The sequence below is a fragment of the Daktulosphaira vitifoliae genome, unplaced genomic scaffold (assembly GCF_025091365.1).
Source record: "Daktulosphaira vitifoliae isolate Bord-2020 unplaced genomic scaffold, ASM2509136v1 Scaffold_1, whole genome shotgun sequence".
NCBI lineage: Eukaryota > Metazoa > Arthropoda > Insecta > Hemiptera > Phylloxeridae > Daktulosphaira > Daktulosphaira vitifoliae.
Window position 1 is genome coordinate 26336686 of NW_026099572.1, and position 27702 is coordinate 26364387.

General features: G+C 24.6%; 4 protein-coding genes across 10 annotated transcripts; 2 read left to right on the plus strand and 2 right to left on the minus strand.

Moving 5' to 3' along the window:
• The first annotated feature begins 781 nt into the window (after positions 1 to 781).
• LOC126910552 (ankyrin repeat and SAM domain-containing protein 3-like) lies at positions 782 to 9051 on the plus strand. Of its 4 annotated transcripts, none has more exons than XM_050693205.1 (6): positions 782 to 1025; positions 3100 to 3295; positions 4414 to 4532; positions 4759 to 4934; positions 8297 to 8426; positions 8889 to 9051. In XM_050693205.1, the coding sequence occupies exons 1-6, from the start codon at positions 970 to 972 to the stop codon at positions 8902 to 8904; spliced, it is 693 nt and encodes a 230-aa protein (XP_050549162.1). In that variant the 5' UTR covers positions 782 to 969; the 3' UTR covers positions 8905 to 9051. The 4 variants fall into 4 exon arrangements, with proteins under 4 accessions (XP_050549162.1, XP_050549159.1, XP_050549161.1 ...); XM_050693202.1 differs by having other exon boundaries at positions 8905 to 9051; XM_050693204.1 differs by lacking the exon at positions 782 to 1025 and adding an exon at positions 1476 to 1495 and having other exon boundaries at positions 8905 to 9051.
• LOC126910548 (coiled-coil domain-containing protein 85C) lies at positions 8986 to 14726 on the minus strand. 2 transcript variants are annotated; one of them, XM_050693195.1, is made up of 8 exons: positions 14448 to 14726; positions 13873 to 14043; positions 13595 to 13736; positions 12433 to 12690; positions 12161 to 12380; positions 11933 to 12096; positions 10384 to 10521; positions 8986 to 10326 (listed from the first exon to the last, which is right to left on the minus strand). In XM_050693195.1, exons 2-8 carry the CDS (start codon positions 14031 to 14033, stop codon positions 10294 to 10296), a joined length of 1116 nt encoding a protein of 371 aa, XP_050549152.1. In that variant the 5' UTR covers positions 14034 to 14043; positions 14448 to 14726; the 3' UTR covers positions 8986 to 10293. The 2 variants fall into 2 exon arrangements, with proteins under 2 accessions (XP_050549152.1, XP_050549151.1); XM_050693194.1 differs by having other exon boundaries at positions 10384 to 10524; positions 14448 to 14715.
• Positions 14727 to 15288: 562 nt separating this feature from the next.
• Positions 15289 to 18049, plus strand: LOC126910540 (probable ATP-dependent RNA helicase DDX43). Of its 2 annotated transcripts, XM_050693186.1 has the most exons (4): positions 15289 to 16522; positions 16584 to 16698; positions 16765 to 17045; positions 17107 to 18049. In XM_050693186.1, the coding sequence occupies exons 1-4, from the start codon at positions 15644 to 15646 to the stop codon at positions 17638 to 17640; spliced, it is 1809 nt and encodes a 602-aa protein (XP_050549143.1). In that variant the 5' UTR covers positions 15289 to 15643; the 3' UTR covers positions 17641 to 18049. The 2 variants fall into 2 exon arrangements, with proteins under 2 accessions (XP_050549143.1, XP_050549142.1); XM_050693185.1 differs by having other exon boundaries at positions 15294 to 16522; positions 16584 to 17045.
• Positions 18050 to 18786: 737 nt separating this feature from the next.
• Positions 18787 to 26188, minus strand: LOC126910550 (BTB/POZ domain-containing adapter for CUL3-mediated RhoA degradation protein 3). 2 transcript variants are annotated; one of them, XM_050693198.1, is made up of 5 exons: positions 25787 to 26186; positions 25464 to 25723; positions 25329 to 25381; positions 25067 to 25265; positions 18787 to 19154 (listed from the first exon to the last, which is right to left on the minus strand). In XM_050693198.1, exons 1-5 carry the CDS (start codon positions 25932 to 25934, stop codon positions 18963 to 18965), a joined length of 852 nt encoding a protein of 283 aa, XP_050549155.1. In that variant the 5' UTR covers positions 25935 to 26186; the 3' UTR covers positions 18787 to 18962. The 2 variants fall into 2 exon arrangements, with proteins under 2 accessions (XP_050549155.1, XP_050549156.1); XM_050693199.1 differs by having other exon boundaries at positions 18969 to 19141; positions 25787 to 26188.
• Between the last annotated feature and the right edge of the window lie 1514 nt (positions 26189 to 27702).

The following is a 27702-nucleotide window of genomic DNA, read 5'->3' on the forward strand; positions in this document are numbered from 1 at the left end:
TAAAGACTTAAAACATAATGTTTAGTTCTTGAATAATAATGTTCTGTATATAGACAACGTTATATTTATTATCTCAAAAGTTATTGAATTATTCTTTTTTTCTTTTTTTTTTTTAACTTCGATGCGAAGCTGAGTAGGTATTAGTTTTATGATGATGTGTTTCATGATTTTTGCCTGTCCATGACAATTTTCAGCGCTCAATGCTGATTTCATGTTAAAGTCCATATTAAAGTACCTGTCTAAGTGACTATAAAAACCATAAATATTCATAAAAAAAATTGTTTTCACGAAGACATGATAAAGTATTATAAATCATAATTATTGGTTTTAATACAATTTTTTATAATATCGGTATGAATTTTGGATTAAAAATATACTTAATATTGCATTTATCAGACAATATTTAATATTGAATTGAATAACGGGCTAGCAAAATTATTATTATTGAATTTTTATCAAACAAAATTTTACAAAAAAAAAACCCTACCATCTAAGCATATTAATTATTTCTATTGTTAATTTAAATTAATGAGTAAGAAAAACAAATTTAAAATTGATAGTATTACAGCAATTTTAGTTTAGCATTTATCAATCTTTATCATTAATATGCTTCAGGAAAAAAATTAATCAGTGTACCTTAAACAATTTATGTGAATGAAAAAAAATTATCTAAACAAAGCAAGATGACATAAATAAATTGTTTAAAGAAAATACCAAAACTTTTGGTTACACACATGCAACGGTGAATAACGATAAGAAGTGACTTAGATTAACAATATTTAGTTTGATTAATAGTAAAACGTGAACCATGAGCCGAACAACAATCGTGTTCGAATGCGTGCGTGTCTATACTTATCTACTATGAAAAAAACTATGTTTAATTGTAAATTAATTTAACAAAAAATTCCAATATTTTTTTTTCTTATTTAACGAAAAATTAATACAATTTCATCAATAAAGACGTTTATAATGGATTTATACACAGCGTGTACATTAAATCATCCTAAAGTTATCGAATTATTAAGGTAAAGTATTCTGGTATTCAAAATTGAATTACCTCTGATTTCCAACGCATTACATACATGATGCACAACAACAAAAAACAAAAATCACAAATGATATATGATATATGTTAATTTTTCAAGAATGCAAAAAAAACATAATTTTTTTTACTGAGATCTTATTATTTCACAAATAATTAAAATATTAAGTACAGCGGGATCCAGCATAACGAAGTTATGGCATTTTTTTAGTATAATATTGATTGGTACAATATATCAATCAATACAGACGACAATACATTTATCGTAAAACACTTGGATACAAACAAATTTTGTTTGTAAAAAAAAAAAACATTCATTATATTTATCAAAAATTACATGATTTTTGACTTAAGAGGCCGATTACTCATAAAAACATGCCATCGGGACGTTTTCTGTAAATCATATATATTGAATTAAACAAGCTATTATTTGAAATAATTTCGAATGATGATGTAAGTATGCCGTTACTATGCAAAAAATTATAATATTAGTCATTTTTACCGAAAAATGTAAGATTTTTGTACTAATTAGCCAATAATTCATAAACATTAAATTTCGATTATATTTTCTTTTTTAACTAAAAAGACATTATTATTATATTAGTTATAATTTAATGTAGGTTTTAAGACGTCAGGTTTTCAATCAAAATTTGAAAAGAAAAAAATATTGATATGTTTTTTAAACCCATGCAATGTGCATGGGTTTAATGTAATGGATTTAAAAATGTACGTCGTCGGCAAGGCAAATATTTGAAGTATTATCAATAAAAATTTCGTAATAATCCATCCTNATTTAATGTAGGTTTTAAGACGTCAGGTTTTCAATCAAAATTTGAAAAGAAAAAAATATTGATATGTTTTTTAAACCCATGCACATTAATGGATTTAAAAATGTACGTCGTCGGCAAGGCAAATATTTGAAGTATTATCAATAAAAATTTCGTAATAATCCATCCAGTTTTTAAAAAGTTATATCAATATAAAGTAAAAACTAAAAGTATCATCATTAACTCTCTTATAATAACTATAATTTTTTGAGACATTCCTCTTAATTACGGAGATACAATTGAATATTCCAAAATGATGACAAATAACTCAGTAAATTAGTATATAATAACTCTACCCCTCAAAAATTTTAATTTATAGCTATGGTTATCATGACTAAGATCGCGCAATTTTTCCAATTAATCTAAAATAAGAATTAATTTATTCGATTATTCCATTAATTTTTCAATAAAAAATATATCAATTCTATTTAATAAATGGTTGTATGGATTAATTCTATGAAATCTCGGTTATTAATATTCTGTTTTTAACGTGAAATTAACTCCTTTTGGAGATATAAAAAGTAAATCATCGAATTTCATTTAAATTTTCAATCATTTTATAAGAATTATAGTATTTTAATTTATGAAATAGAATTTAGTTCATAAATTAGTAACTATAGTTATGTGGTATTTCCTTATCGAAATCATCGAATAATCAATAGTTCGATTAATTCATAATTTGATTCAATCGATCTTGAAACCCGTTTTTTCTAAAAATAAAACATAATGGATTAACTATAATAATCCATTTTTTTCATAACCGATATTCGAGCCGAAAAAATAATCGCATAAGTCTACTTGATACCAAAATAACTACGAGCTTTTAAATAATAGTAACCCATAATTGAGAAACCGATTGCAATAATAGCTTATACCACAGAACAGTAAAGGGCGTATTATAACGTTTTAATTTTTTTATTTAAAATACATAAAAAAGCAATATTATTAAAAAATTTAAGAATTAGTAATTGTTAAATATTAACATATCTAAAGGATATCGATTTAAAAATATAACTGTGTTGCATTTAAATATTACTACTTCTATACAAGATTGTATTATGATCTCAATTTATACATTCGGTGGGTTTAACTACTATTGTCCTAAACCCTTTAATTGTCTAGTTGAGAACGATTGAGTAGTCTAACCATTTCTCCAACATGCTTCTGAAATTGTAACTTTCCAAATTATTTTAAATAATATTTTCTGATGTTGTGTATTTTATTAATTAGCGGTAATTTGAACACTGCTAACAAAAAAGGATGGACTTACTTAATGTACGCGTGTTATTATGGAAATGAAATGCTAGTTGATCGTATAGTGAACGCAGATCCATCTACATTATATGCTATAAACAAAGATAAACAAACACCTTTGATGATAGCTGTCATGTCCGGAAATACAACCATTGTCGAAAAAACATTTCATGTACGTACAAAAAAATTTTATTAGTATTACTTATTTAGTATAAGTTGTACCATTATTTTGTTTGTCATAAACAAATTTAATTTAATAATTGGATTATCGCCTGATTTTACTAGCCTCTATTCCCCAGTTTTCCCTTAAAATAATCTTTTGAAATTTTAATTATATATTACGCTCTAGTAGATTAGAACAGTGTAAAAAATTTAATCTTTAATGTTCAGTAATTTCAAAATGCAAGAATTAAAAAGTTTTTGGCTAATTTTTACCGACTAACTCATCATCAAAATTATAAAACTACTTCCCGCATAACTAGAAACGTGAAATTTGTCACAAAAGTAGGTCTTATAGTATAAGTAAAGGAAAAATTGTTATCAATTTTCTCAAAATAAACAGTCTTACAGGCAAGAACTTCAATATAATCCGTTACACAAAATTTATTTAAAACGTTTCATCTATAGACAAAATAAGGTTAAATAATTAGAACAAAATAAATTTGTCATATTAAAACCTGTGTTTTTAAAACTATCTGTGAAATTTCATCACTTGTTTTTAAATATTATAGGACGTCAAAAAATGTAATGATATGTGACATCTAACTCGGTCTTTTCTATATAATTACAAATGAAAGCAAAAAATGTGACTTTTAAAGCCGTAGTTATAAAATTGTATACCCTGCTAAGATAATCGCACAGCAAAAATTTTTTTGGAGGAATATTTTTAAACTATAGACTAAATAAACTCTGTCATAAGATTAGTATGCTAACCAGGGGTGTTCTGAGTAAGGGTAATTTTTATTGCCCCTATAATTAGTAATTTTTTCACTCCAATTTTTAGTTTTAGACGACCTTGATACAAATTATTAGTCAAAGAAAAATCAAGTAAACTATATTAAGATAAAAGTTAAAATAAGATGTAAATATTTGGTATACATGCTATATTATATATATAATATAACTGGAATTGTATTTCCTTTCTAAAAAAATTACCATTTATACGGACAGCAAACAATAATACTATTTTTAAAATAGTATTGTTTGATGAAACAAAATAATAGTTTTTCTAAATAACAAAATTTGTAGTTTTAAAGTATACTTGTTTAAATTTTTATTTATGTAAAATAGAAAGATATTATGGAAAAGCCTGACAAATTAGGAAGAACGGCCATGTTCTATGCTGTATTATATAATCAAGAAGAAATATTGGAATATTTTATTGAAAATGAATCTAATTGTGACGTTATGTAAGTGAACATAAGTGTAATTCAATTCAATCTATTAGCAACGAAATGACAACCCAATTTTTTTCTTTTTAAGGAAAAAGAGATATTTTCCTTCTTAAATTACAAAATAATGTTTTTATTTTCATTAACTATTATTTTTACGTAGAACAAAAGTTCATTAAAGAATAGTTAATAATAATATTTTAGAAAATAATATGAATTGATGTTTATTTGTTATTTTTTTTAGAGATAATTTTGGAAAAACCATGACTATGACAGCAATATCCAAAGGATTTCGGAGAGTAATGATATTATTGTCTGAGTATTGTAACAAACGAGGATGTGACATAAAAACTGAAAATAAAAAAGATTATTTAAAGTTTTTTGACCAAAATCAAAAAATAAAAACAAATAACTGTTTGGGTAACATTTTTTAAACAGATCATTAAATAGATAACTATAATTTTAACTATAATATCAATCATAATTTTCGGTTTAGACGAAACTTACTTAATGTATCCCTTGAAGATATTTATGGTAGGGGTCATTTTATTAATTGATCATTCCATAGTACACACGCTTGACTTAATAGTACAAGTCAACTAAGAAGTGCTAATGAATTTTTCAGGTATCGACATTTCAAATTTTCCGTGAAACTGACAGAAATCTAACTTATTTTGATTTTAGTTATCTATCTTATTTGGATGGTTTGTCCATCTATTCGTTTTATTATATAACTATTACCATAACTATGAGAGTATAGTACCGGTCACAATCGGACATGGTTTAACCCCATAGAATTAAAGCATTATACTAAATGGTTCTAATCCTTTTAATCAAATGTATTTTGATTTGCTATCGGATTAATTTTTATTTACATTCAGTAAAAAAAGTTTGATAATAATTTTTCAAGAATTTGGTTAGAGCGTAACGTGGTAAAATTTGAATGAGCGGCAATTGGTATAGTAAATAAGCGGTCCCACATATTCCAAAAGTTATATAACTTTTGAGTCAATGATTAATTTACATTACTTTTTAAGAATGATTTTTACGATTTATGACTACAATAATAATAGAATTTATAATATTTTTTTTAATTTATATAAAAAAATAATTTAATTTAAAAAATCAGTTTAAAAGACCCAGCACAGGGGGGTCGCGGCACAATGGTCACGTGGCATAGTTGAATCAAGTATAATGATATTAAACAGTGATTAAAATCACTATAAAAAAAAAACGTTTCCATGCAAATCTTTAGATAGTGTTTACTTTTAAAACATTGGTGGATTATTTGAAAAGCTACATGATCTGCTATTTCCTTATTAATATCTTGATTAAGATAAAGTATGTCGAATGAAAAAGGGATATAAATATTATTACTCATAAAAAAATTGTGTTGATCCATACACTTTTCAATAAATTATAGCATTATAAAGTTAAAAATGTAAAATATAAAATTGAGAATTTTCACACAAAAATAGCATTTAGTAACTAATATAAATATATTAGTATTTAATATATTAAATACTAAAACAAAATAAATTCCGAAATTTTTTTTTTTATAATAAACTATATTGCATTAGCTTTAATTTAAGATATATATAAAAGTGTCAGACTTTCCGGAACACTTTCAAAAGTTAATTTTTTGTGAAAAAGTTGTGATTTTAAATCCCTTCTGTGAGCAGGTAAATGGTCAAATTTATAAAAAAAATATATCAAATAATAGATAAAGACATCAAGCATCTATGAAAAAATAAATTTTATTGATTTGTTCATTTTTAAGAAAGTTATATGGCAGTTTTAAGTAAAAAAAATTTCGTAAATTTCGAAAATTAGCGATTTTAACATTTGTAATTTTTTTGGAGGTTTCCCATTTACGGGGAATAAGGGGAATTTTTTCAATTTTTGAGTGTAATGTCTTCGACAAATACGATTTGTGATTGTTTGACGTATCGTTGAAAGAAATCGGTTCGGTGAGAGCTGAGAAAAAGTGGTAACAGACACAAAAAAAACCACATCATAGTAAAACCAATACCTTCTCAGCTTCGCATCGAAGCTAAAATATTGTTAATAATCAACATAAAAGTGTATTTTTAACCTAGAGCAAAAAAAAAATTTAGAAATACTAAATTTTAAAGGAATTGTACACTTGGATTATGTTTCTTATAAAATTGAGTTCGTCCACGTTCCCAGTTCTTTAATTTTTAAAGAAGTCGTCTAGCTGTCTACAAGTTTTCGTTGTTTGTCCAGTCGTTTTTCTTTGTCACTGAAAGTGTTTAACTTTTACTTATTCTCTCAACATTGTCATTGTCATATTGTTGACATTATTAAAATCAATCACTAGAGTTCTAATACTCCTTTGTGATGGGTGGTAAAACTTTATCCAGTTGAATCTCATAATTGTTTTACTCATTTACAAAATGTCATGTAAAATTAACTATAATTATTAAAATTCATTGTCTATCAGTCGCTAATATTCAATTTTTTCATATTTCTTGTTTATACTCAGACTTGTAATCATATACACTTAAATTTCTCTCGTCTTTTCAGAAACTAACTGGTTTCTCAATTTAAAAATCACATTAAACCTCACAAAATTGAATATCAGTTGTCAATATCCTATATTGTTCCTTACCTGACAAACATTATTGATAAACAATCATTGTTCCTATTGGTCCCTTACCATNCTGACAAACATTATTGATAAACAATTATTGTTCCTATTGGTCCCTTACCACGTAGTTTAGAAATATCTTGCACTTTTAGAAATCAAATAAATATTAACTACTTGATTGGTAGAAGTCATTTTTTTTTGAAACAAGTATATTTAAATTTTAGTTGTAAATAGCACAAATCTAAACATGTTATGTATTTAAGTTATAATTTGAGCATATTTAATTCATTATAAATTTAACTTTATGCATGTTTGTTGTTCAACTTACTTATAAGATTGTAAGTTCTTACTAATTGTATTAGTCTAATTTAATATAATTGAACTTTTAGTTGTATTGTTAGTTTTTAAAGAATATTTGATAATCATTTAAATTCATGCAACAACAAATTTTTGTTTTCTTAGTGATCAAATTCAACCTTTTTTACTTGTAATCGTAGAAATAAATTAATCTTGTTTTTAGTTATCTTTCTATCTAGCTGTTATCTATCAAATTTAACCTATATACAGTTCACTAAAACATACAAAATAATTTGGTCACTTCTCTAGTGCCAAATATTGATTTTATTTTTTAATAGTGATTACAATTGTTCAATTGAAATTATAGTTGACGTCAATCAAACAATTAAATTTAAACACTCAGTTAGTCTATCAGTTAATGTAGTGCGCCTATAATAGAGAAGATCTTTGAATTTTTTTAAGTTATTAAAATAAAATTCATTGGATAAACCAAAAAAATAAATAATTCTGAAAAAAAAAACAATTTTTTTAATTTATTTTAGTTTTTGATGTTTTGGTAATTTATTAAAATTTGGTAAATAAATTTAATAAATATTAAATTTGGCTTTTGGCATTTGATTTTATTCATCAGCTATGTAATCATTACACAGTTTTTGTACCAAGCCTTTTTTCTAGAGTCCTTATATTAATATATTTCTTTAATATAGTAGCCAAACGATAACTTGAACTTGAATATCCTTAATCAAAAACTCCTACTCCTATACGACTAGAATTTTATGAACGGAACGTTTTTTATCATGATTAACTAATTACTTATATAATTATAAGAGCAATCATAAATGTTTATTAATGAAACTATAAATGAAATTATTAGATTATCAATTAGAAAAACTTTTGAAACAGTTATCGTTGGAAAAATATTGGCCAATTTTTGACGAAAAAAATCTTAGTTATAATGATTTTTTAAAATTAACTGAAGAAGACCTTAAGAATATCGGAATTAAGTAAGTAATTTTAAAACAATTTTTAGTGTGGTTTTGTAATTTTGAAATTGACCAATTTTTCACTCAAAATCATAATTATAAATGGGAGGGGTAAACTTAAAATATTTAAATTAAAAAAATAAAATATTTTTTTTATAAAAAAAATTTCGTGCTAGAAACATTGCCAACAATATCATATCCATGTGACCATTAGATCTCAAATGAAATTAGATATAAAACACGCATTCTTATACAGAGTGAGTCACAAAGATATAACAATTTCCAAAAAGTGATCCAATAATAATTTTGGTATAATCGTTTTTACACAATTTTAAAATTTTTAGACCACGTTAAAAGCATATTTTTTATTATATGTCTAATAAGAAAAATTTTATTAATTAAAAAAAAAATGGAACATTTGAATTACAACAATGATACAATTTTAATATAGAAATGTATTTATGTAAAATCTACGATAAACAGTTATTATTTGTTTTAGTTTGTTTGGCCCCAGAAGAAAGTTAATTATGACTATTTATAAATTAAATGAATTAAGAACATCAGAAGAACATTCAAGAAGTTGATAACATTGTTTTTTTTATATATTTTAATGAATTATATGTTTTATAAATTTTACTTTTTTTAATTTTTATGTAACTTACTAAATTATTTATTATAAACAGACTACACATATGTGATAATAGAGATTGAGTCATATTTTTAAAAAACTTATTTTTACAAAATTATTATAACTTAGTATTGATCTATAATAATAAATAAAGATATTTATCATAAAATATAAATGTTTGTCAAATTCAATTAAAAGTGTAATTTTACATAACAGTAAAATAAAAAATTATCATCATATGAAATTATTATCATTATGTTCATCAATATATACTATTTATAAACATTAATGTGTCATAATGATCAAATATTGAGATTCAGCACCTAAAAAGTTGAAAATTGATATTTTAATACTAGAGACTGATTAAAAGATAACATATGACATAATGCATAATACATCAATATTTTTAAAAAACTTACTTATTATCAATATAACTTATGTTAGATATCTAGGAGTCTCTTAAAAACAGCCTTTTACATTTTTTTTCATTAAAAAAACACCTTTTTTATTTATTTTCTTAATTTGCAGAGCCATTTAAAGTGTGAAACCTAGTATAGGGTCACTATAGTATACCCTTATATAAACACTAATTATATCAGTAACCTTAAAAAAATTTGACTCAAATTATTTTTGGGAATAAAAAAACAGTAAAAAATAGATATTCAAAAAAATACCTAATCGTTCATTTTTAATCTAAAACCAACACTTAAATCTATAAAAGTAAAATATTGTAAAAAATACTTCTATGTCTTATTCAATATTAAATAATTATATAATTCTTATAATAGTCTTTAAATTAAAGTAAAGTCAATTAGATGCCATGACTCAATTTATCTTATAAAATTGTTTTTCAGATTTTTCATTAAAAAACTAAAGAATACTAATTTAAAACAAATTTAATGTTAATTTAACAAAATCATAATAATTTAATTATCAAATAATTATTATAAAATTTTCAACTAATAATAAATAAAAATTATAAAATCTAAATAAAAAATTTTAAAGCAATAATGCATAGGTCAATTATTATTTTTAATAAAACTTAATAAAAAAATAAGTTAATGTTAAAACTGAATATTTTACAGATTACTGACATAAAACAAATTAAAAATAATTTTTTTCTTAAGATTACAACAATAAAATTAACTTATTTATGTAATTAATTATTTTATTAAAAAATAATATACATTTTAAATAAATAAATTAAGTAGAAAAATTTAAAACAATTTATGCAATAATGGGCAATTGAGCAAAAAATAATTATTGATTATCTTCTAGTTTTCGCCAAACCACCTGAAAAATTAATATATGATTAAATTAATGATTTTTATGATTTAAAAATTTGTTTACATTGCACATTTCTCTTAGTAATGCTTTTTCTTCATCTTCCATATCTATACCATTGTTATTATCTTCTCCTTTTCCCTCCAATTGTTCACGTAATTCTAAAACTTGCAAGGCTGTCATTACTGATTCCGGATGTGTCATCTTCTAAATTTTAGGGTATGTAATTTAATAATCAAATAATAATTTTGATTATATAGGGTAACAAGCTATGTCACATCTAACATCTTCATAAGTATAAGATAAAATATAAATTTTTCTTTTCATAAGCTATTAGTATCCTTTACCACAACACTAAAAAATTTACAATGTAAAAGCACATATACCCTTTAAAATAATAGTTTAAAAATTGTTATACACCAGTTATTTTTTAGTTAGACCATTCTCTTAGTATTAAACTAGTTAAACATGGATGTTTATGATTAAAAACCTAAACATGATATAGTGTAATATGAAAGAACTGTATTTTTTTGTATTATTACAGTGGGGAGTATACTAATAACTTCTGAAAAGAAATTATTATAATTTATCAAACACTTTTGGATATATTGCATGAAACAGCCAGTGATCCCACTGTGTAAATAAAATATATATATGAATATCATATACCAAATTAATACAAATCAGCCCACATTTAAATAAACTCATTATTAAAAACTATGTATAATCCAATACCATTGAAATAAAATGGTATTATGATTTGAAGATTAATAAATTCTAATAAATACAAATGGAAATTCAAGTTTATTTTTAAATTGTAAAATATTTAACATTTAATTTTTTGTTAAAAATTTCATAATTCTTCTATCAAATTTTCCTAGTAAACATCATATATGTATAAATATTTATATATAGATAAAGGGAAGAACAGATCTAACTGATAACTTTTGATACAATTAAAATTTTGTTTTATTTATTTTTATCAATAACTTATAGGTGGGTACAGCTAGTACTTATAATAGCTACAATGCATACTCCACATGCATTACATAACAACATTATGTCTTAAAATACTTGTTATTGACCCATTGATAATTTTTGTATGAAAAATGCTAAAATATGGCTAATTTTAAATTAAAAAAAAATTTCAAATCAACAAAAATTAAGTTTTTTTTTATTCTTAAAAACATATTATGAAGAATATGATTTTAACATAGTCGAAGTGTACATAAATTATTTAAAAAATATACAATGCTCAGTAAGTAAGGAAACAAGTCATTGTAACAAACAAGTAGAACAATAGAAACTTGTTTCCTTACTTACTAAACACTCTATATATTACAACAAAATGTTAATTGCATCAAAAATTATAGGAGTTGTCAGTTAGTATCAATACAATACAAACATATTTCTGAAAATAAACTTTTGAGATAATCTTGTTTGCACTTAAAATAATACTCATATAACTTATAATAGATAGAATTTGCATAATTATAGAACAATAAATTGAATTTAACTATAACTAAATGCCAAACAAATTTTTTATATAGCTGATTGTATTTCTTTAAATTTACTAAAATATGAACATAGTAAAACAATTTATGTACTTATTAACCTGAAATGAATTTTCTAAATTCCAATTGTTCTGTTTTTTATCATTATTTTTTTCATCCTGGTTCAATTTCTTTGACAAATTATTTTTTTCTTCTAATTCCTTAATTTTAGCTTCTAATTGTCGTATATAGCTTAGTGATCTTTGATCAAGTTGTGTGTTTTCATCTAAAATGAAATATTTGAAAAATAATATTAAGTGAAACTTTTGATTTACTTTATTTAACAATACCATTTGATTGTTGCATCTGACGCTGTAAAGAAATTTGATTAGCAGCAATTAAATTTTCATCAGCATTTGTAGAGGAGCTACTACCATCCCCCTCATCTCTTCTATGCAATTCTTCTGTAACATTTCCAGAAACTATAGAATTACCACAAATTCTACATGTTGCATTATATCTCATTTGATTAGGACCAGAGCGTTCTTCATCCAAATATAAACATAGTTCCTAAGAAAAGAAAATTAATAATTACTATAAATTATAGTAATGTATAACTTACTTTAAGTTCCATATTATCCTCAATAAGATGTTGTTGTTTGGCTTCAAGATGTCTTAATTTAACTTGATAAGCTGCAACTTCTTGTCTCATCACAGATGCAGTATATCTACCAAAACGCTGCCACTCTCTAGCAAGCTTACGTCCTTTTTGTCTGTCATCATCTAAAAAACAACATAAGTCTCGAAGTTCTTGGTTTTCATCGTTTAGTCGCTGATTCATATCTTTGAGGTTATTAATTTCAATCATCAATTGATTTATCTAAAATATATTAATGTAAAACATGATATTACATCAGTATCATAAATAAAATTACAGAAACGTATAATTAATTAAAATCAAATAATGGTTATATATATTTTTGGTCAAAATTATAAGATACCACCAAATTTTATATCTCACGCGTTTAGATATTGGGCTTGTACGCAATCGTAAACATTTAAATTATCAAGTAAATGCATGAAACTTTTTCCATTATATATGTTCATAAACATAAAGAAAAATGATTATTTTGCATTAGTTTCATTTGCAATTTAATGATTATTTATATTTTCATTAAAAATGTTATTTTTGCAAATACAGCAAATTTAGTCATTAAATCATTTTAAAGATTTTCTAAAATAATTATACTTACATCCAGCTGCATAATTTTTTTTTTTTACATGTTATGTGAATAAATAAGTTTGATGAAAAAAATTTTCAAGTCGATCCAGTTAAAATTATTTAAATCACAGACATACATACGAATTTTTAAATAATGAAAAATTGGCGATTTTTAGGTTTTTTTGGCTTATGAACACATATAATAAAAAAATTTTCATGCATTTACTTGATAATTTAAATGATTACGATAGCGTATAAGTCCAAAATCTAAACACATGAGATATAAAATTTGATGGTGTCTTATAATTTTGACCACTACTGTAATATAAATTTCAAAAATAGTTTCATTAATTAAAAAGTTAGACTTGTGATAGTTTAATTATAATATGGTTTAATAAAATGTAGTTTATCAAAAAATAACTAATTAACATCTGTTTACAAGTATTTAATATAACTATTGCTGTTTAGCAATATTTGATAATGGATTCATTTAATTGTGAAATGAATACTAATATTTAGCAATCCCTTTATTCAATAAATAATTTTAATAAGTAAAACTTACTTGTTCTGAGGAAATTTTGTTAGAGTTTTCAGAGTCAAGTTTTCGTACAAATTTTAACATATCTGATGATTGTTCTCCAGATAATGTTCTATATCTTTGATTTTCAGTATTGCTTACATATGGCTTTTCACCATTATGCCTCCTACAAATTTTAAATTTTCCAAAAATATACAATGTATCGCAAGGTTTTGATAAATATATACATTTTTGTATGTTGATTTGTCAAAACCTTGTAGAACACTATAAATGTATAGTAAATAATAACTCATATTTATTACCTATCAGAGTTACTTGTGTTGTAATCATTCAATTGAACATTATATTGGCGATTAGGACTTGGAGGTGGTTGATACTTAGGCGGAATTATAACATTTGGTTTTTGATTAACTGAAGGGATTTGGCTGTTCAAATTTTTCGGCAAACCACTGACACAAGACATGTTATCACATCTATGGATAATCATAAATATGTTATATACAAACAATGCAAATAAATAGAGTACCAAAAAATATAGAACATATAAATTTATATATATATGTGTGTTATAATAATAATATATAAACACACAAATACAAATTATTTACTAAATGTTTTCTGGAGTAAATTAAGATTTATGATGAGTACAATAAATATAAATATATATAATTTATAGATAAAAAACTGTTAAATGAAAATCTTATCCTGATACCTTAGATCCATTTTAAAATAATGTACTAGAAATATTGTTTTTAAACAATTTTTTTTAATAAAAAGAATTATTTCTTAAATAATTGAGATACAATTTCATTTATGATAAATTGAGCAAAAAGACGGGTTAATAAAGAAAAACAATACAATTAAAAAAGTTACTTACAGTTTTTTAAAACGTTATATTGTTATGACTATCATAGTTCAACTTGAATTCTTGTCGTTTTCGACGTTAGGTTAAAATAAGCTCTTTTTGCAGCTTGCTTTCTAGAAGGGAAAGGTATAGAAAAAAATCGAAATATTACGTTGAAGACTAATCTAAAGAAGTAAATCTGTAAACGAAAAGTGATAGCTGATAGCAACCTGTTTACTAAGTATACGGGTCAACTGCTAGCATCTGCACTCCTTATATATATATTATAATATTCAGTACATTCGTAGATAACCATAAACTTGTTGCATTAGACGTGGTTGAAGTCTCTCAAATTTATATCAACAGTGATACCTATTGTCATTCTAACTTCTCTTACCGCCCTTTACATGTAAAATCTTGATACATAATACATAGAATATAATAATGATTTTTATATCTTTTAGTATTAATTCAAATTTGTCAGTTTATATAATCTTTTTATGTTAAGCAGATAGAACATCTCTTATTAATAACATAATATTTTAGTTTATCGTTTTTTGAGTGACATACATAATAATTTCGTTATAATTCGGTGTTCTGTAGCGAATTGTTCAAAAAATGAATACAAACAATAATTTTAACAATATTTTTTTTTATAATAACTTAAATTTCTAATCTGTTCATGTCAAGATATTAAAAATTTATTTCTTTTCTGATTAACAAGCATTTTTTTAATAGAATGATTATTCTGTATTAAAGTATAAATAATTAGTAGTAATTATTTGTTACTATAAATAGGGAAATAATAAATTTAATTTTTGTAACTTTGGCTTGCGACCGTTCATCGGTCAATATCAATTGGATATCTTCAATTATTCAACACACGTCACACAAGTTTATTCATTATTATGAGACACAGTTGTCAACACTGGAAAAATCACATGTACTTCTAAAGAAATGTTTTGTTTTCTAGAATCAGTGTTTCAGCGTTATACTGGTCAGCTTCATGCACATGCATAATGGACACCGCTAATAATAATTTAGTTAATTGTGATGAATATTGCTCATTATTTGTTACTTAACTATAGTATTTAGTTGTAGCGCGTTTTTATTATTAATATTCTAAATATATAGAAAGATAGTATTGTTTGTAATTTAGCTTTTATAAGTTTTATTTGTAATTTTAATACGTTTTTAGTAGTTTGTTTATAGTTCATAGATTTTAAATTATGGCAGAAGAAGATTGGGGGCAATGGGATACACAAACTGAACCAACTTACTATCCAAAAATGACTTATAGAAACTCAAATAATTCACATAAAAATCCTGATGATGAATTCATTGAAATTGAGTCGCGTTTAGCTGGTATTATTATTGGTAAAGGTGGTTCTAAAATCAAAAGTATTCAAAGAGAGAGTGAAGCTCATGTGAACATCATAGATAGTGATACCTATGGTTTAAAGACTGTGAAAATTTCAGGTAATGCAAGTGCTAAAGAGCGAGCCAGACAAATTATAAATAATATAATTGATGAAAATGACCCTGATAAAATACGCCAAAAAATTCAACAAGAATCTACTGCTTATGAATCCACCATTAAACCAATATCTGACAATGATTGGGAACAGTTAATGAAAGAACAAGAGGAATATCAAAAAAAAAAATTGGCTGCTCTTCCTCCAATTGTAAAACATGTTTATAAAGAACATCAAGAAGTTACTGCAATGAGTGATGAAGAAATTGAAGCATTCAGATTTTCTAAAAATAATATAATGGTTAAACATGTAAATGAAGACAACAATGAACCAATTCCAAAACCAATAGTGCATTTTTATCATGCATTTAAAGATTATCCTGAAATATTGGAGGAAATTAAAAAACAGAACTTTGAAACTCCTTCACCGGTTCAGTGTCAAGCATGGCCAATAATTATGAATGGTCATGATTTAATTGCAATTGCTCAAACTGGTACTGGTAAAACATTAGCATTTTTACTTCCAGCATTTATTCATTTAGAGCGTCAAGCTATTCCTCGTGATAAACGTAAAGGACCATCAATTTTGGTCTTAGCTCCTACTAGAGAGTTAGTTTTACAAATTGAAAATGAAGTAAAAGCTAATTAAATTCAATTTTTTTGTCGTAAGGCTAATTTTTTATTTATTTATTTAGGTTAATAAATATTCTTATAAAGGTATAAGAGCTATGAGTATTTATGGTGGTGCGAGTTCAGGAAAACAGAAGGAATGCATACGACAGGGAGTAGAAATAGTTATTGCTACTCCAGGTCGTCTTAATGATTTTGTTGGCAGTAATTCTATTGACCTTACTGATGTAACTTTTATCATATTAGATGAAGCTGATCGTATGTTAGATCTTGGATTTGAGCCACAAATTCGAGTTTCATTACTTCCAGTTCGGCCAGATAGACAGACAATTATGACTAGTGCAACTTGGCCACCAGGTGTTAAACGTCTTGCAAAAAGTTATACAACTAATCCAATTCAAGTAATGGTTGGATCATTAGATTTAACAACAGTCAACACAGTTAAACAAGAAATTCTTTTTATGGAAGATGAAGAAAAAGAATTGTGGTTAGATGACTTTTTGAAAAATATTAATGAAGATGATAAAGTATGCTTTTTTATTTTGTTATTTAAACTTAAAACATTAAATGTATACTTCTTCTTTTCAGGTAATAATATTTGTCAACAAAAAGGTTACTGTAGATCAACTATCTGCAGACTTATGTATGAAAAACTATAATGTTGAATCAATTCATGGTGGACGTGAGCAATGTGATCGTGAAATGGCTTTAGAAAGTATGCGTGATGGTAGTGTTTCTATTCTAATTGCTACTGATGTAGCATCACGTGGTATCGATATTCATGATATTACTGTTGTGATTAATTATGACTTTACTAAAGATATTGAAGAATATGTACATAGAGTAGGTCGTACAGGCCGAGCTGGTAAAACTGGTCTTGCAATAACATTAATGTCAAGAAGAGATTGGAGTAAAGCTAAAGAGCTCATTGAAGTGATGGAGAAATCTGGGCAGGATGTACCTCCTGAACTTCATGATATGGCAAAACGATTTGAAGCTAAAAAAGAAAGAGAAAGAGCTGAAGGAGGTGATAGACCATTTAGAGGAAGAGGACGTGGAGGAGGAAGGGGATATTCTTCTTATGGAGGTGGTTTCAGAGGAAATAATAGGAATAATTGGTAAACAATTTTGTTATTTGTTTGTAATTAATATTTTTGTATTCCTAAGTATACATTGTTAAAACTTGTACGATAATGTATGTTATATTCATTGTCTTATTAAATTTTTTTTTATATTATTATAAGTTATTAATTCTGTTATGCATCATAAGATTTAATCTTAATTTTAATTAATTTAAAGACTTGATACTTTGTTGATATTTGTTCATAATATATATTATTCATTATATTATAAAAAATCATAAGTAAAAGATAATTTGATGACATTTTGCAAATAAACTATAAATCAGAAACTATAAATTTTATATTTTTAGTGTTTGTTAATATTTATATTAAATACTCTTAATTGGATAAAAATTGTTGACTCAATTTAACGATTTTTATTATAAATAAAAGAAAAAAGGTTTATTGTATCATGTGGCATTCCAATTTTACAGGATTAAATATTTGACTTATAAACGAGGCTTTGAATTTAATACATAAAAACTAATTTAATATGCAAAACTTATTAACAATAAGTTATGCATATCTAATTTATATTTGAACACTAGAAAATTATTGTTTTTTTAATTTACCTTAAATTTATTGGTGGGTGAAAAACTGGGTGATAATTATCTGATTAAATTATTGACTTCGGTATTTTATTTAATATTTTTTATTAGAATTACTATGAATATTATACTAGAAATTTGATTCATTATGTTTAAAAAAAAAACATTTTTGTTTTTTTTAAAATAAATAACTTCTAAATGTTAGCTTAGCTTTTTTACTTTTGTATGCTATTTTAAATAACTTTATAAAAAAAGCATATTACTTGGTCAGATAATATAAACAAGCTAATAGTACTGTGACTACTATTAAGCTGGCGACATTGAATAGTGATACTACCCTCCCATCACAAAAGTTTAAAAAGTTGAGCTCCCTCTTCCCTGTAGTTGACATTATAATTTCATACTAAAAACTTAATTAATTAAGGAAATTACTTTTAAAACTTTTAAACTATTATTTTAAGTTGTTTATATTTTAAAATATAAGCCCTGAACAAGATGTGGGTTAATTTTTATCATTATGTCTTTCTCAACTATTCTTCTATACATGTATAAAAAATATTCATATCTCCTTAAAAAAAAATAGACAAAAAACCATCAAATCATAAATCATCAAACGGTTTATTAACAAAAGTAAATTATATAATTTAAAAAAAATTAAATACTATTAGAAAAATAATTTTAGTAAAATATATTTTTATAATTTTAGGAAAACATAAAAAATTTGGTTCATTAACAAAAACTAAAATCTTGTTAATTCTAAAATCTATTTTAAATTTTACACTAATCTTTTTCTAAAAGCAATACGACTACGTTCTTCTTCGTCATCACTTCCATAAGCTGATGATATATTTGATACTGCTCCTCGCCAAGATGTAGCTTGCATAAGTTCTTGATCTGGTTCAGTTCGATTTTCATATAACATTAAATTCAAGCATTCTTCATAAATTCTTGCTTCTGGAAAATCAACCTATAAATAATTGGAAAGTCATGAAGCAAGAGATATAAAATATTTTTATCTTTTTTAAAGTAATAAAGAAATTTAATTTTAGAAATGGTTATGTTGTGTTAGCTGATATATTATAGAAAAACTGTAAGATTTGATTATACAGGGTGTAAATCTTTCGAACCATAGTAATATAGGGGCGAGTATCCTGGTAAAGTGTAAAATAGGACCTCGTTTTTTTTTTTTTTTCAAAATTGGAGGAATTTTAAAATAATTCCCCCGAATTTCTCTAAAATTAAAAATAAATCATACCACAATATTTCCCTCGAAATTCTCATATAAATTGAGTGGCCACTCAATTTTTTGTAACTTTTGCGCCCTCCCTTGAACTTTGGGTTCAAAGTTGGGAAAAAATTTCACATTAGTATGACCCATCAATTTATATTAAAATTTTACTGGGAGTCCTGTGATGTAGTTTATTTTTAGTTTAAACGATTAAATAACAAGAAAAACCGAAAAAACCCACAAATAATGTGATATTTATGCATTTTTATTGCATAAAAAAAGAAGCTATATTTAAAAGTTATCTAATTTTATGTGCAACTTAATTAGTGACTATTCAATAGTGAACAGTATTTTTCGAAGATTTAAATAAACATTAGCAAGCTCAGTGATGTACCATATTCTCATTATTGATTAATTTCGGGAAAGAGTAGTGTGCCGATTACATTAAAATAATTATTTCTAATTATCCTATTGTAATAAAGTTTAAAATGTTCATTTCAATATTATGATTGTTTTATTTTCCCGATCTAAAAAGAAAAAAATTTATAATTTTTAACAGTTTCAATGATAAAAATTATAATCGGTTTGAATAAATAATAAAAGACGAAATAAACTAGTGAAATTAAAAAAATATCACATTATTTGTGGGTTTTTTTCGGTTTTTCTTGTTATTTAATCGTTTAAATTAAAAATAAACTACATCACAGGACTCCCAGTAAAATTTTAATACAAATTGATGGGTCATACTAATGTGAAATTTTTTCCCAACTTTGAACCCAAAGTTTAAGGGAGGGCGCAAATGTTACAAAAAATTGAGTGGGCACTCAATTTATATGAGAATTTCGAGGGAAATATTGTGGTATGATTTATTTTTAATTTTAGAGAAATTCGGGGGAATTATTTTTAAATTCCTCCAATTTTGAAAAAAAAAAAAACGAGGTCCTATTTTACACTTTACCAGGATACTTGCCCATATATTACTATGGTTCGAAAGATTTACACCCTGTATATGTATTGTTAATACAGTAGAACTTTAATTACAAAATTAATTAGGATCATACCTAATTAAAATAACTGGATTTTTTTATTGTTAACCTAATAAATAAAAATTAAAAATAGGTTCTCTTTTCAACACAGAATTTAATTCAAAAAGTTCTTCTTATAAGAGAAATTTCTTTTAATTGTACTTAAACCATGTATTTTTTTGTTTTTAGAGTTAAATGAAACTCAACATTTAAAAACAAAGTTAATTTATTTATTATGCCCAATAGATAAACTTTAAAAGTTTTTAATAATCAATCAAGTAAAATATGTAATAAAAAATAGCAAAAATAATTCCATGAAATATAATTTATATAAGGAATGATTTTAGCTTCGATGCGAAGCTGAGAAGGTATTAATTTTACCATGATGTTTTTTTTTTTTTTTTTGTGTCTGTCACTACTTTTTCTCAGCTCTCACTGGACCGATTTCTTTTAACAATACGTCAAAAGATCACAAATTGTATCTAGTTGAAGACATTACCCTTAAAAATTTAAAAATTTTCCCTCGTTCCCCGCAAATGGGGGAAATATCCAAAAAAATTACAAATTTAAAAATCGACAAATTTTGTCATTTTTTTCACTTTTTTTTCTTAAAACTTCCATAACTTTTTCAAAAATCAACAAATCAACATAATTTTTTTTTAAACTAAAACCTTAGATATTTTCCTTTCATTTGATATAATTTTTTTGAAAATTTAACACTTAACCTGCTCATGGGGGGGGATTTAAAATTGCAACTTTTTTACAAAAACTAACTTTTTCAACTTAATTTTTGAAAATGTTCCGGAAATACTGCGTCCTTTAAACATATATCAAATTAAAGCTTATTTTATGTACTATAAAATGAAAAAAAAAAATTTGTCCCGACACTTTATCTTCTGCATGTAAACGGTTGCCGTAGTTAAAAAAACACTATTTTTGTGTTAAAATTTTCGATTTTCAATTTTTAATTTTCAACTTAAAAATGCTATAACTTTTCGAAAAATGCATGTATCAGCACAATTTTTTTTTTTCTAAATACATTATAAGTACATCTTCCATTTGACATACTTTTTATTAAAATTAGACAATTTCCCCTTATATAGGGGGGGTTCAAACTTTGAAACATTGTATAAAAAATAGAACTTTTTCAACTGAACTTTTGAAAATGTTCCGGAAATACTGCGTCCTTTAAACATATATCAAATTAAAGCTTTTTTTATGTACTATAAAATGAAAAAAAAAAATTTGTCCCGACACCTTATCTTCTATGTGCAAATGGCTGTCGAAATTATAAAAAAAATGTAATATTTGCGATAAAAATCACCTTTTATAACGATGTTTTTTGTACTTAAAACTGCCATAACTTTTTCAAATATTAACTAATCAAAATAATATTTCTTTATATTGAAACCTTAGGTAATTTTCTTTCATTTGATATCATTTTTTTTTGAAAATCTAACACTTATTCTGCTCACAGGGGGGATTTAAAATAGCAACTTTTTTACAAAAACTAACTTTTTCAACTTAATTTTTGAAAATGTTCCGGAAATACTGCGTCCTTTAAACATATATCAAATTAAAGCTTATTTTATGTACTACTAAATGAAAAAAAAAAATTTGTCCCGACGACCTATCTTCTATGCGCAAAAGGCTACCGTATTTAAAAATATGCTATTTTTTATTAAAATTCTAGGTTTTGTATTTTATTTTATTTTAAAATATTTTATTAGGGGAATAAACTGACTTTCATGAATATTATATAATTTCATTGACATAGAATAAAGTTCATAAGACATATGATATTATACTTATTAACATTTTTTACTTTTTTAAAGTCGAAAAAGTAATTTTTAAATTTGAGTTAGCTTAAATAGCCAATTTTATCATGCAACAAAAATCAACGAATAGTTGCCGAATGGGTAACACCTTGATCTTTAACGCCTAGGGTACGAGGTTCAAATCCGTTTGTGGCTTCTAAAATTTTGCATTTTTTTTTTGAGTTAGAATAGAATTTTCAAATCATTTGATATTTATCTCATTTAGATTCAATAATTTCAATAAATATAAAGGATCTTATCACTATAGTCTCCCCTCGTGAGAAGAAATTGATATTCATGTTAATATTATTTTACTATGTGGTTCTTTTTCTGGCTACGATTTATTTTGCCAACCCTCACTAGACCTACTTTTTTCAACGATACGTCAAATGATTCATTTAAGTTTATGATATTTAAGTTAATGATTAGTTTAAGTTATTACTCTTAAAAATCAAAAAAATATTCCTTATTCAAATAAAAAGTAGCTTAACTAGATTTGTCCATACAAACAATTAAAATCATTAATTTTTAATATTCTTAAATTATTTATTGTCGAATTAAATTTGATATGATAAAAGTATTCAACTACAAAAGTAAATAATTTTACTTTATAATTTATTAATTTTTTAACTCTATTTCTGTGTGCTACTACCAGTCTATAATATGCCAAATTTTTTAGTAATATTTTGCTATATAAATCATAAATTTAAAAAAAAAATGATTTTTAGTTTCACCTGAAGTTAACGATGGAGTTTTACAATTATAATTATATTTTTGATAATATGCTCAATTGAGTAAATCTTTTTAACTACTTTGGTTTGATTGGTTCATTTAATTAAAGTAAATTATTAAAATTAATTAAGTTCTGAATATTTCAATTGCAGAATTTTTTTAAACACCAAAAGTTATTAGGATATGATTACTATTCTTTCTATTTCAGTTATCTATTACGATAAAAATGTAAAAAAATCGAATTTTTCTGACAAATGTACTGTAATTAGTAATTATAAAATTTCCAGATTGCATATTAATCTTAAAAATTTCATTTTTTTCAATTTAATAATGTCAATTTCAAACTTGCAAGTTGAACTATAAGTTATGGTAACAAATTCATTTTTTAGCTTCGATGCGAAGCTGAGAAGGTATTTTTCATTAAAACTTTCACTTTAAAAGACAATAAAAAATAGGTTCAAAATGATTACCTTTAACATATTAAAAATCAAAATCAGTATTAATTTAATACAATTTTTTTTGTTCTTAATTATTTTTTTTTATATGTAAATACTTATTTTTTAATAATAAGTAATAATATTAAAACTTAGAAGTAATAGAAAAAGTTTAATTGCACATTTGAAAACATCACGAAAAGTTTATTTAGAAAAGTATATTTTTTTTCTGATGAAAGTTCCTTTTGTTTAGTGTATTTATTCATAAGTAACAAAATTTTTTTATTAAAAAGTATTGCATAAATTCCTTTAAATTTGTATACGCATTAAAAGTATATGAATATACAACTCCTTTTTATTTTTATAATATCTCCGTAAAAATTACAATATTATATTATTGAATACCACTTTCATACTCAATTTAATTACTGTAATTATTATGTATTCATATATTATAGTTATAAATCGGGGTAAAATTAAGGGAATAAGTGTTATTGTTGTTTTTGAAATAATCTACCAATTTCATTTTTTTCTATTTAATAATATTTATTTCAAACTTGCAAGTTGAGTTAAAAGTTATGGTAATAAATTCATTTTTTTTTTATTAAAACTTTCACTTTAAAGAACAAAAAGAAGTAGGTTCAAAATGATTACTTTTAACATATTAAAAATCAATAATAATTTGAAAATAATTAATTATAAAAATTATATAATATATAATTAAAATAATTACTAATCTGGATATAATTAAGGAAATAGGAGTTGATGTTGGGTTGGGTTGGTTACATTTTTAACTTTATAATGCTATAACTCATTGAAAAGTGTACGAATCAACACAATTTTTTTATGAGAAATAATATTTTTTAATAATCCCTTTTTCATTCGACATACTTTATCTTAATCAGGGTATTAATAAGAAACTAGCAGATAATGTAGCTTTTGTAATTATCCACCAATTTCTTAGAATTAAACACTATCTACTGATTTGCATCGAAGCGTTTCTTATGATAGTGATTTTAATCACTGTCAGATTAAATCTATACTGGACCCAACTATGCAACATCCCCACTATGCCGCGACCCCACTGTGCTGGGTTTTTTTTTTTTTAAATATTTTTAACTACATATTTCATTAATTAAATTTTAGAGTTATGATAAATGGATCATACTGTAAGATACACAATTAATATTGTAAAATAAAAAATAAAATATTTAATTATCTTATTCAATTTAGGTTTAATTTAATTCAATCAAACACATATTTTTTAGGCATAATTTGAAAAAAAAAATTTAATCTAACTTAATTCTTTCTTTAAAAATATTTCTTTGTAAATTTACAAATAATTTTCATCATTTTTGGAATGACTGCGACAGGATTAGGAACTAAGCCCTTTCTAGACCCGAAGATTGTACCGTTATAAACCTTTCATTTCTTTTTACTTTAAATGAAGTCTAATTATTATGAATATAGTTATATTAGTTATTACTCAGAGTTTAGTGTACAGGGACTTCTATATAACAGAATTGGATAGTATTAGATTCTGTCATCGGTATTTAATGAATACTGTTGGTATTTATGCACTGAAGCATGTGATATTTTCTGAGCTATATAAGACACTTAAATTAAATTTTTAATGTTAATACCTTTGTATGTTTTTTGTCTGTTGCATACACAATTGATGTACAACAAACCTCAGCTATTTTAGCAGCAAGACCAAAATAACTCCAGCAACATATTTCACTCGAACCACTGACATCCTTTATAAACAAAAATCTTGAACCAAAACGTAATGATAATTTATCAAAAAGTTCAACATTTTTCAACAAATTATCATCAGATGCACTAAAAACAAAAAATTTTACTATCAAACTAAGTTAAAAAATTTTAATTTACAAGTTTAATAACCTGGTGTATGAATACTTATTGTTGTGTCTATTTATTAGTAGTTTTACAGTTGGCTATAAAAAAGCAACATTTTTTAAATGTTATAATTAAAAAGAATTGTTTCAAAAAATAAAAATAGAAGGGTTTCTTTTTTACTTTTGCACTTAGCATGACAAACTGACTTAAATCAGAACTGGATGATATCAAAGGTACACGACATTGAGGTTCGATTTTACATTGTCTTGAATGCAAAGCTAATTGACAAGCTTCTACTAATGGAGAGATAATGTAAAATTTAGCTTCAGCTAATAATTCTGCTATTTCATGAGTTTTATCAGGAAGAGCAACATGTTCATCTCTTAGAAAATTTAAAATTGAATTGAAATGTTTTCCACACCTATCAATTAACACCCAACCTGTAATAATAATTAATAATTATAATTAAAAAATTATTACAATACTTAAAATAACTACAATACCCTCAGTGTCTGTAAGTACTTTCATACGACCACTAAACATAGCTTTAAGCATAGTATCATGTTTTGTCAAAGTACCAATAGTTGTGTAAAACAATGAACCACCAACGTTTAATTTGGCATATTTTGCATGGATATCAGGTTGCTGCATTTTGACTTTTAAATATTTTAAAAAAATGATATCTTTATGATGTTACAACTCATAATAGGAGATGAATATTTCACATATATAAAGTATAATTTACAAGAAGCAAAATTTAAATTCATCAAAAAAATTTTGAATATTATGCAAACTTTTATAAATAAAAATATTTTTGAAAACTTGCGTGGACAATTCGGCACGATCGTTTTAAGTACCTGGAGATCTAAAATTTTTCATGATATTGATATCACAACTTATATGATTTATGAACTCAGATAATATTATCTTAGTTTGTAATTATTATAGCTAAAATTAGGGTTACGGGGATTGCCACGAACTGATAATGTCCCGACATTCATATACTCCGATATTGTAAAAAAGTCCTCCGAATACAATTACTCCAACAACAATTACTGCGAATACCTGGTTACATAAATTTGGATTTTACTATGACGATGATTACTCCGAATAGGAAAATTAATAGATTGCTTCGAATGAAATTTGCTCCAAATATCGATTTTTCTCGAAATCGATTAAAAAATTATGAAATTTCGGAGTAGATGAATATTGAAGCAATATATTATCTGATGGAAAAATATAACCCTTATCGCTAATCAGTACATATTAATTATTACAATGAAAAAGTGTTATAATTAATTACTGTCTATTAATGAATAATTATAACAATAAAGACCCTCGAAATGCATACGACTTTCGATACGATAGGTACATTAAGGTAAGGAAAGAGGTTTGAATTAAAACAACCCCAGTTATATGGGCTTTCATCGTTTCCGCCAAATCTGATTAAAGTTGGTTTTTCGTTTCCGCCAAACCGATAGTTTATACCTGTCTATAAATAGAAACTTGAGAACCACTGGTTAAAATATTTGCCAAAATAACCCCATAATAATTATGTACTATTCATTTAATCGAACTTTTTACTATTTTTTTACTTTTATTAGATAACAGTGCATTGATAATTATGAATCATTTCATTCACATTTTAATAAACAATTTTTTAAGGCGCATCCTTCTATTAATATATTTTTGAAAATTTTAAAAGAAAATATTTATTCTTATAATTACATTAAAATATATAGTTTTGGTAATTTAGACTCAAAAAGCGTACTGAATAAAATTGAAATTCGTTTCAGAAAAACAAAAGAGACAATTAATAAATTTAATAACAATGAAATTTGCCGATTTGAATTTGTGAAATTAGTTTTCAACAACTATCGAAAAATGTATAGATCACAGATCTATTTTTTATTATATTATTACACGTATTAGATTNTGATAATTATGGGTTTTGTATTTTATTTTAATAGAAGTTGATGTTGCTTTTGCAATTATCCATCAATTTTTTAAAATTAAACACTATCTACAGATTTGCATCGAAGCGTTTCTTATGATAGTGATTTTAATCACTGTCAGATTAAATCTATACTGGACCCTACTATGCAATGTCTCCACTATGCCGCGACTCCACTGTGCTACCGTTTTATTTTCTTATAAACTATATTTTTATTATTTATTACAAATAAATATATATAACTTACTTAAGATAGTTATCAATTATAATTTATTTACCTTAGGTATAACGTCATATTTTCTTTATAAAGGTATGCGAATGTGATAAAATAAGTAATTATTCAAAATGTCGTGACCATATTTAGGGATGGTTAAGGGGGGCTAAAATCCTTGGGGGCGAATATCATTTAATAGTGATGGGACAAAAAATTACTTAATTTTGCTCATTAATAGTAATACCCCACGC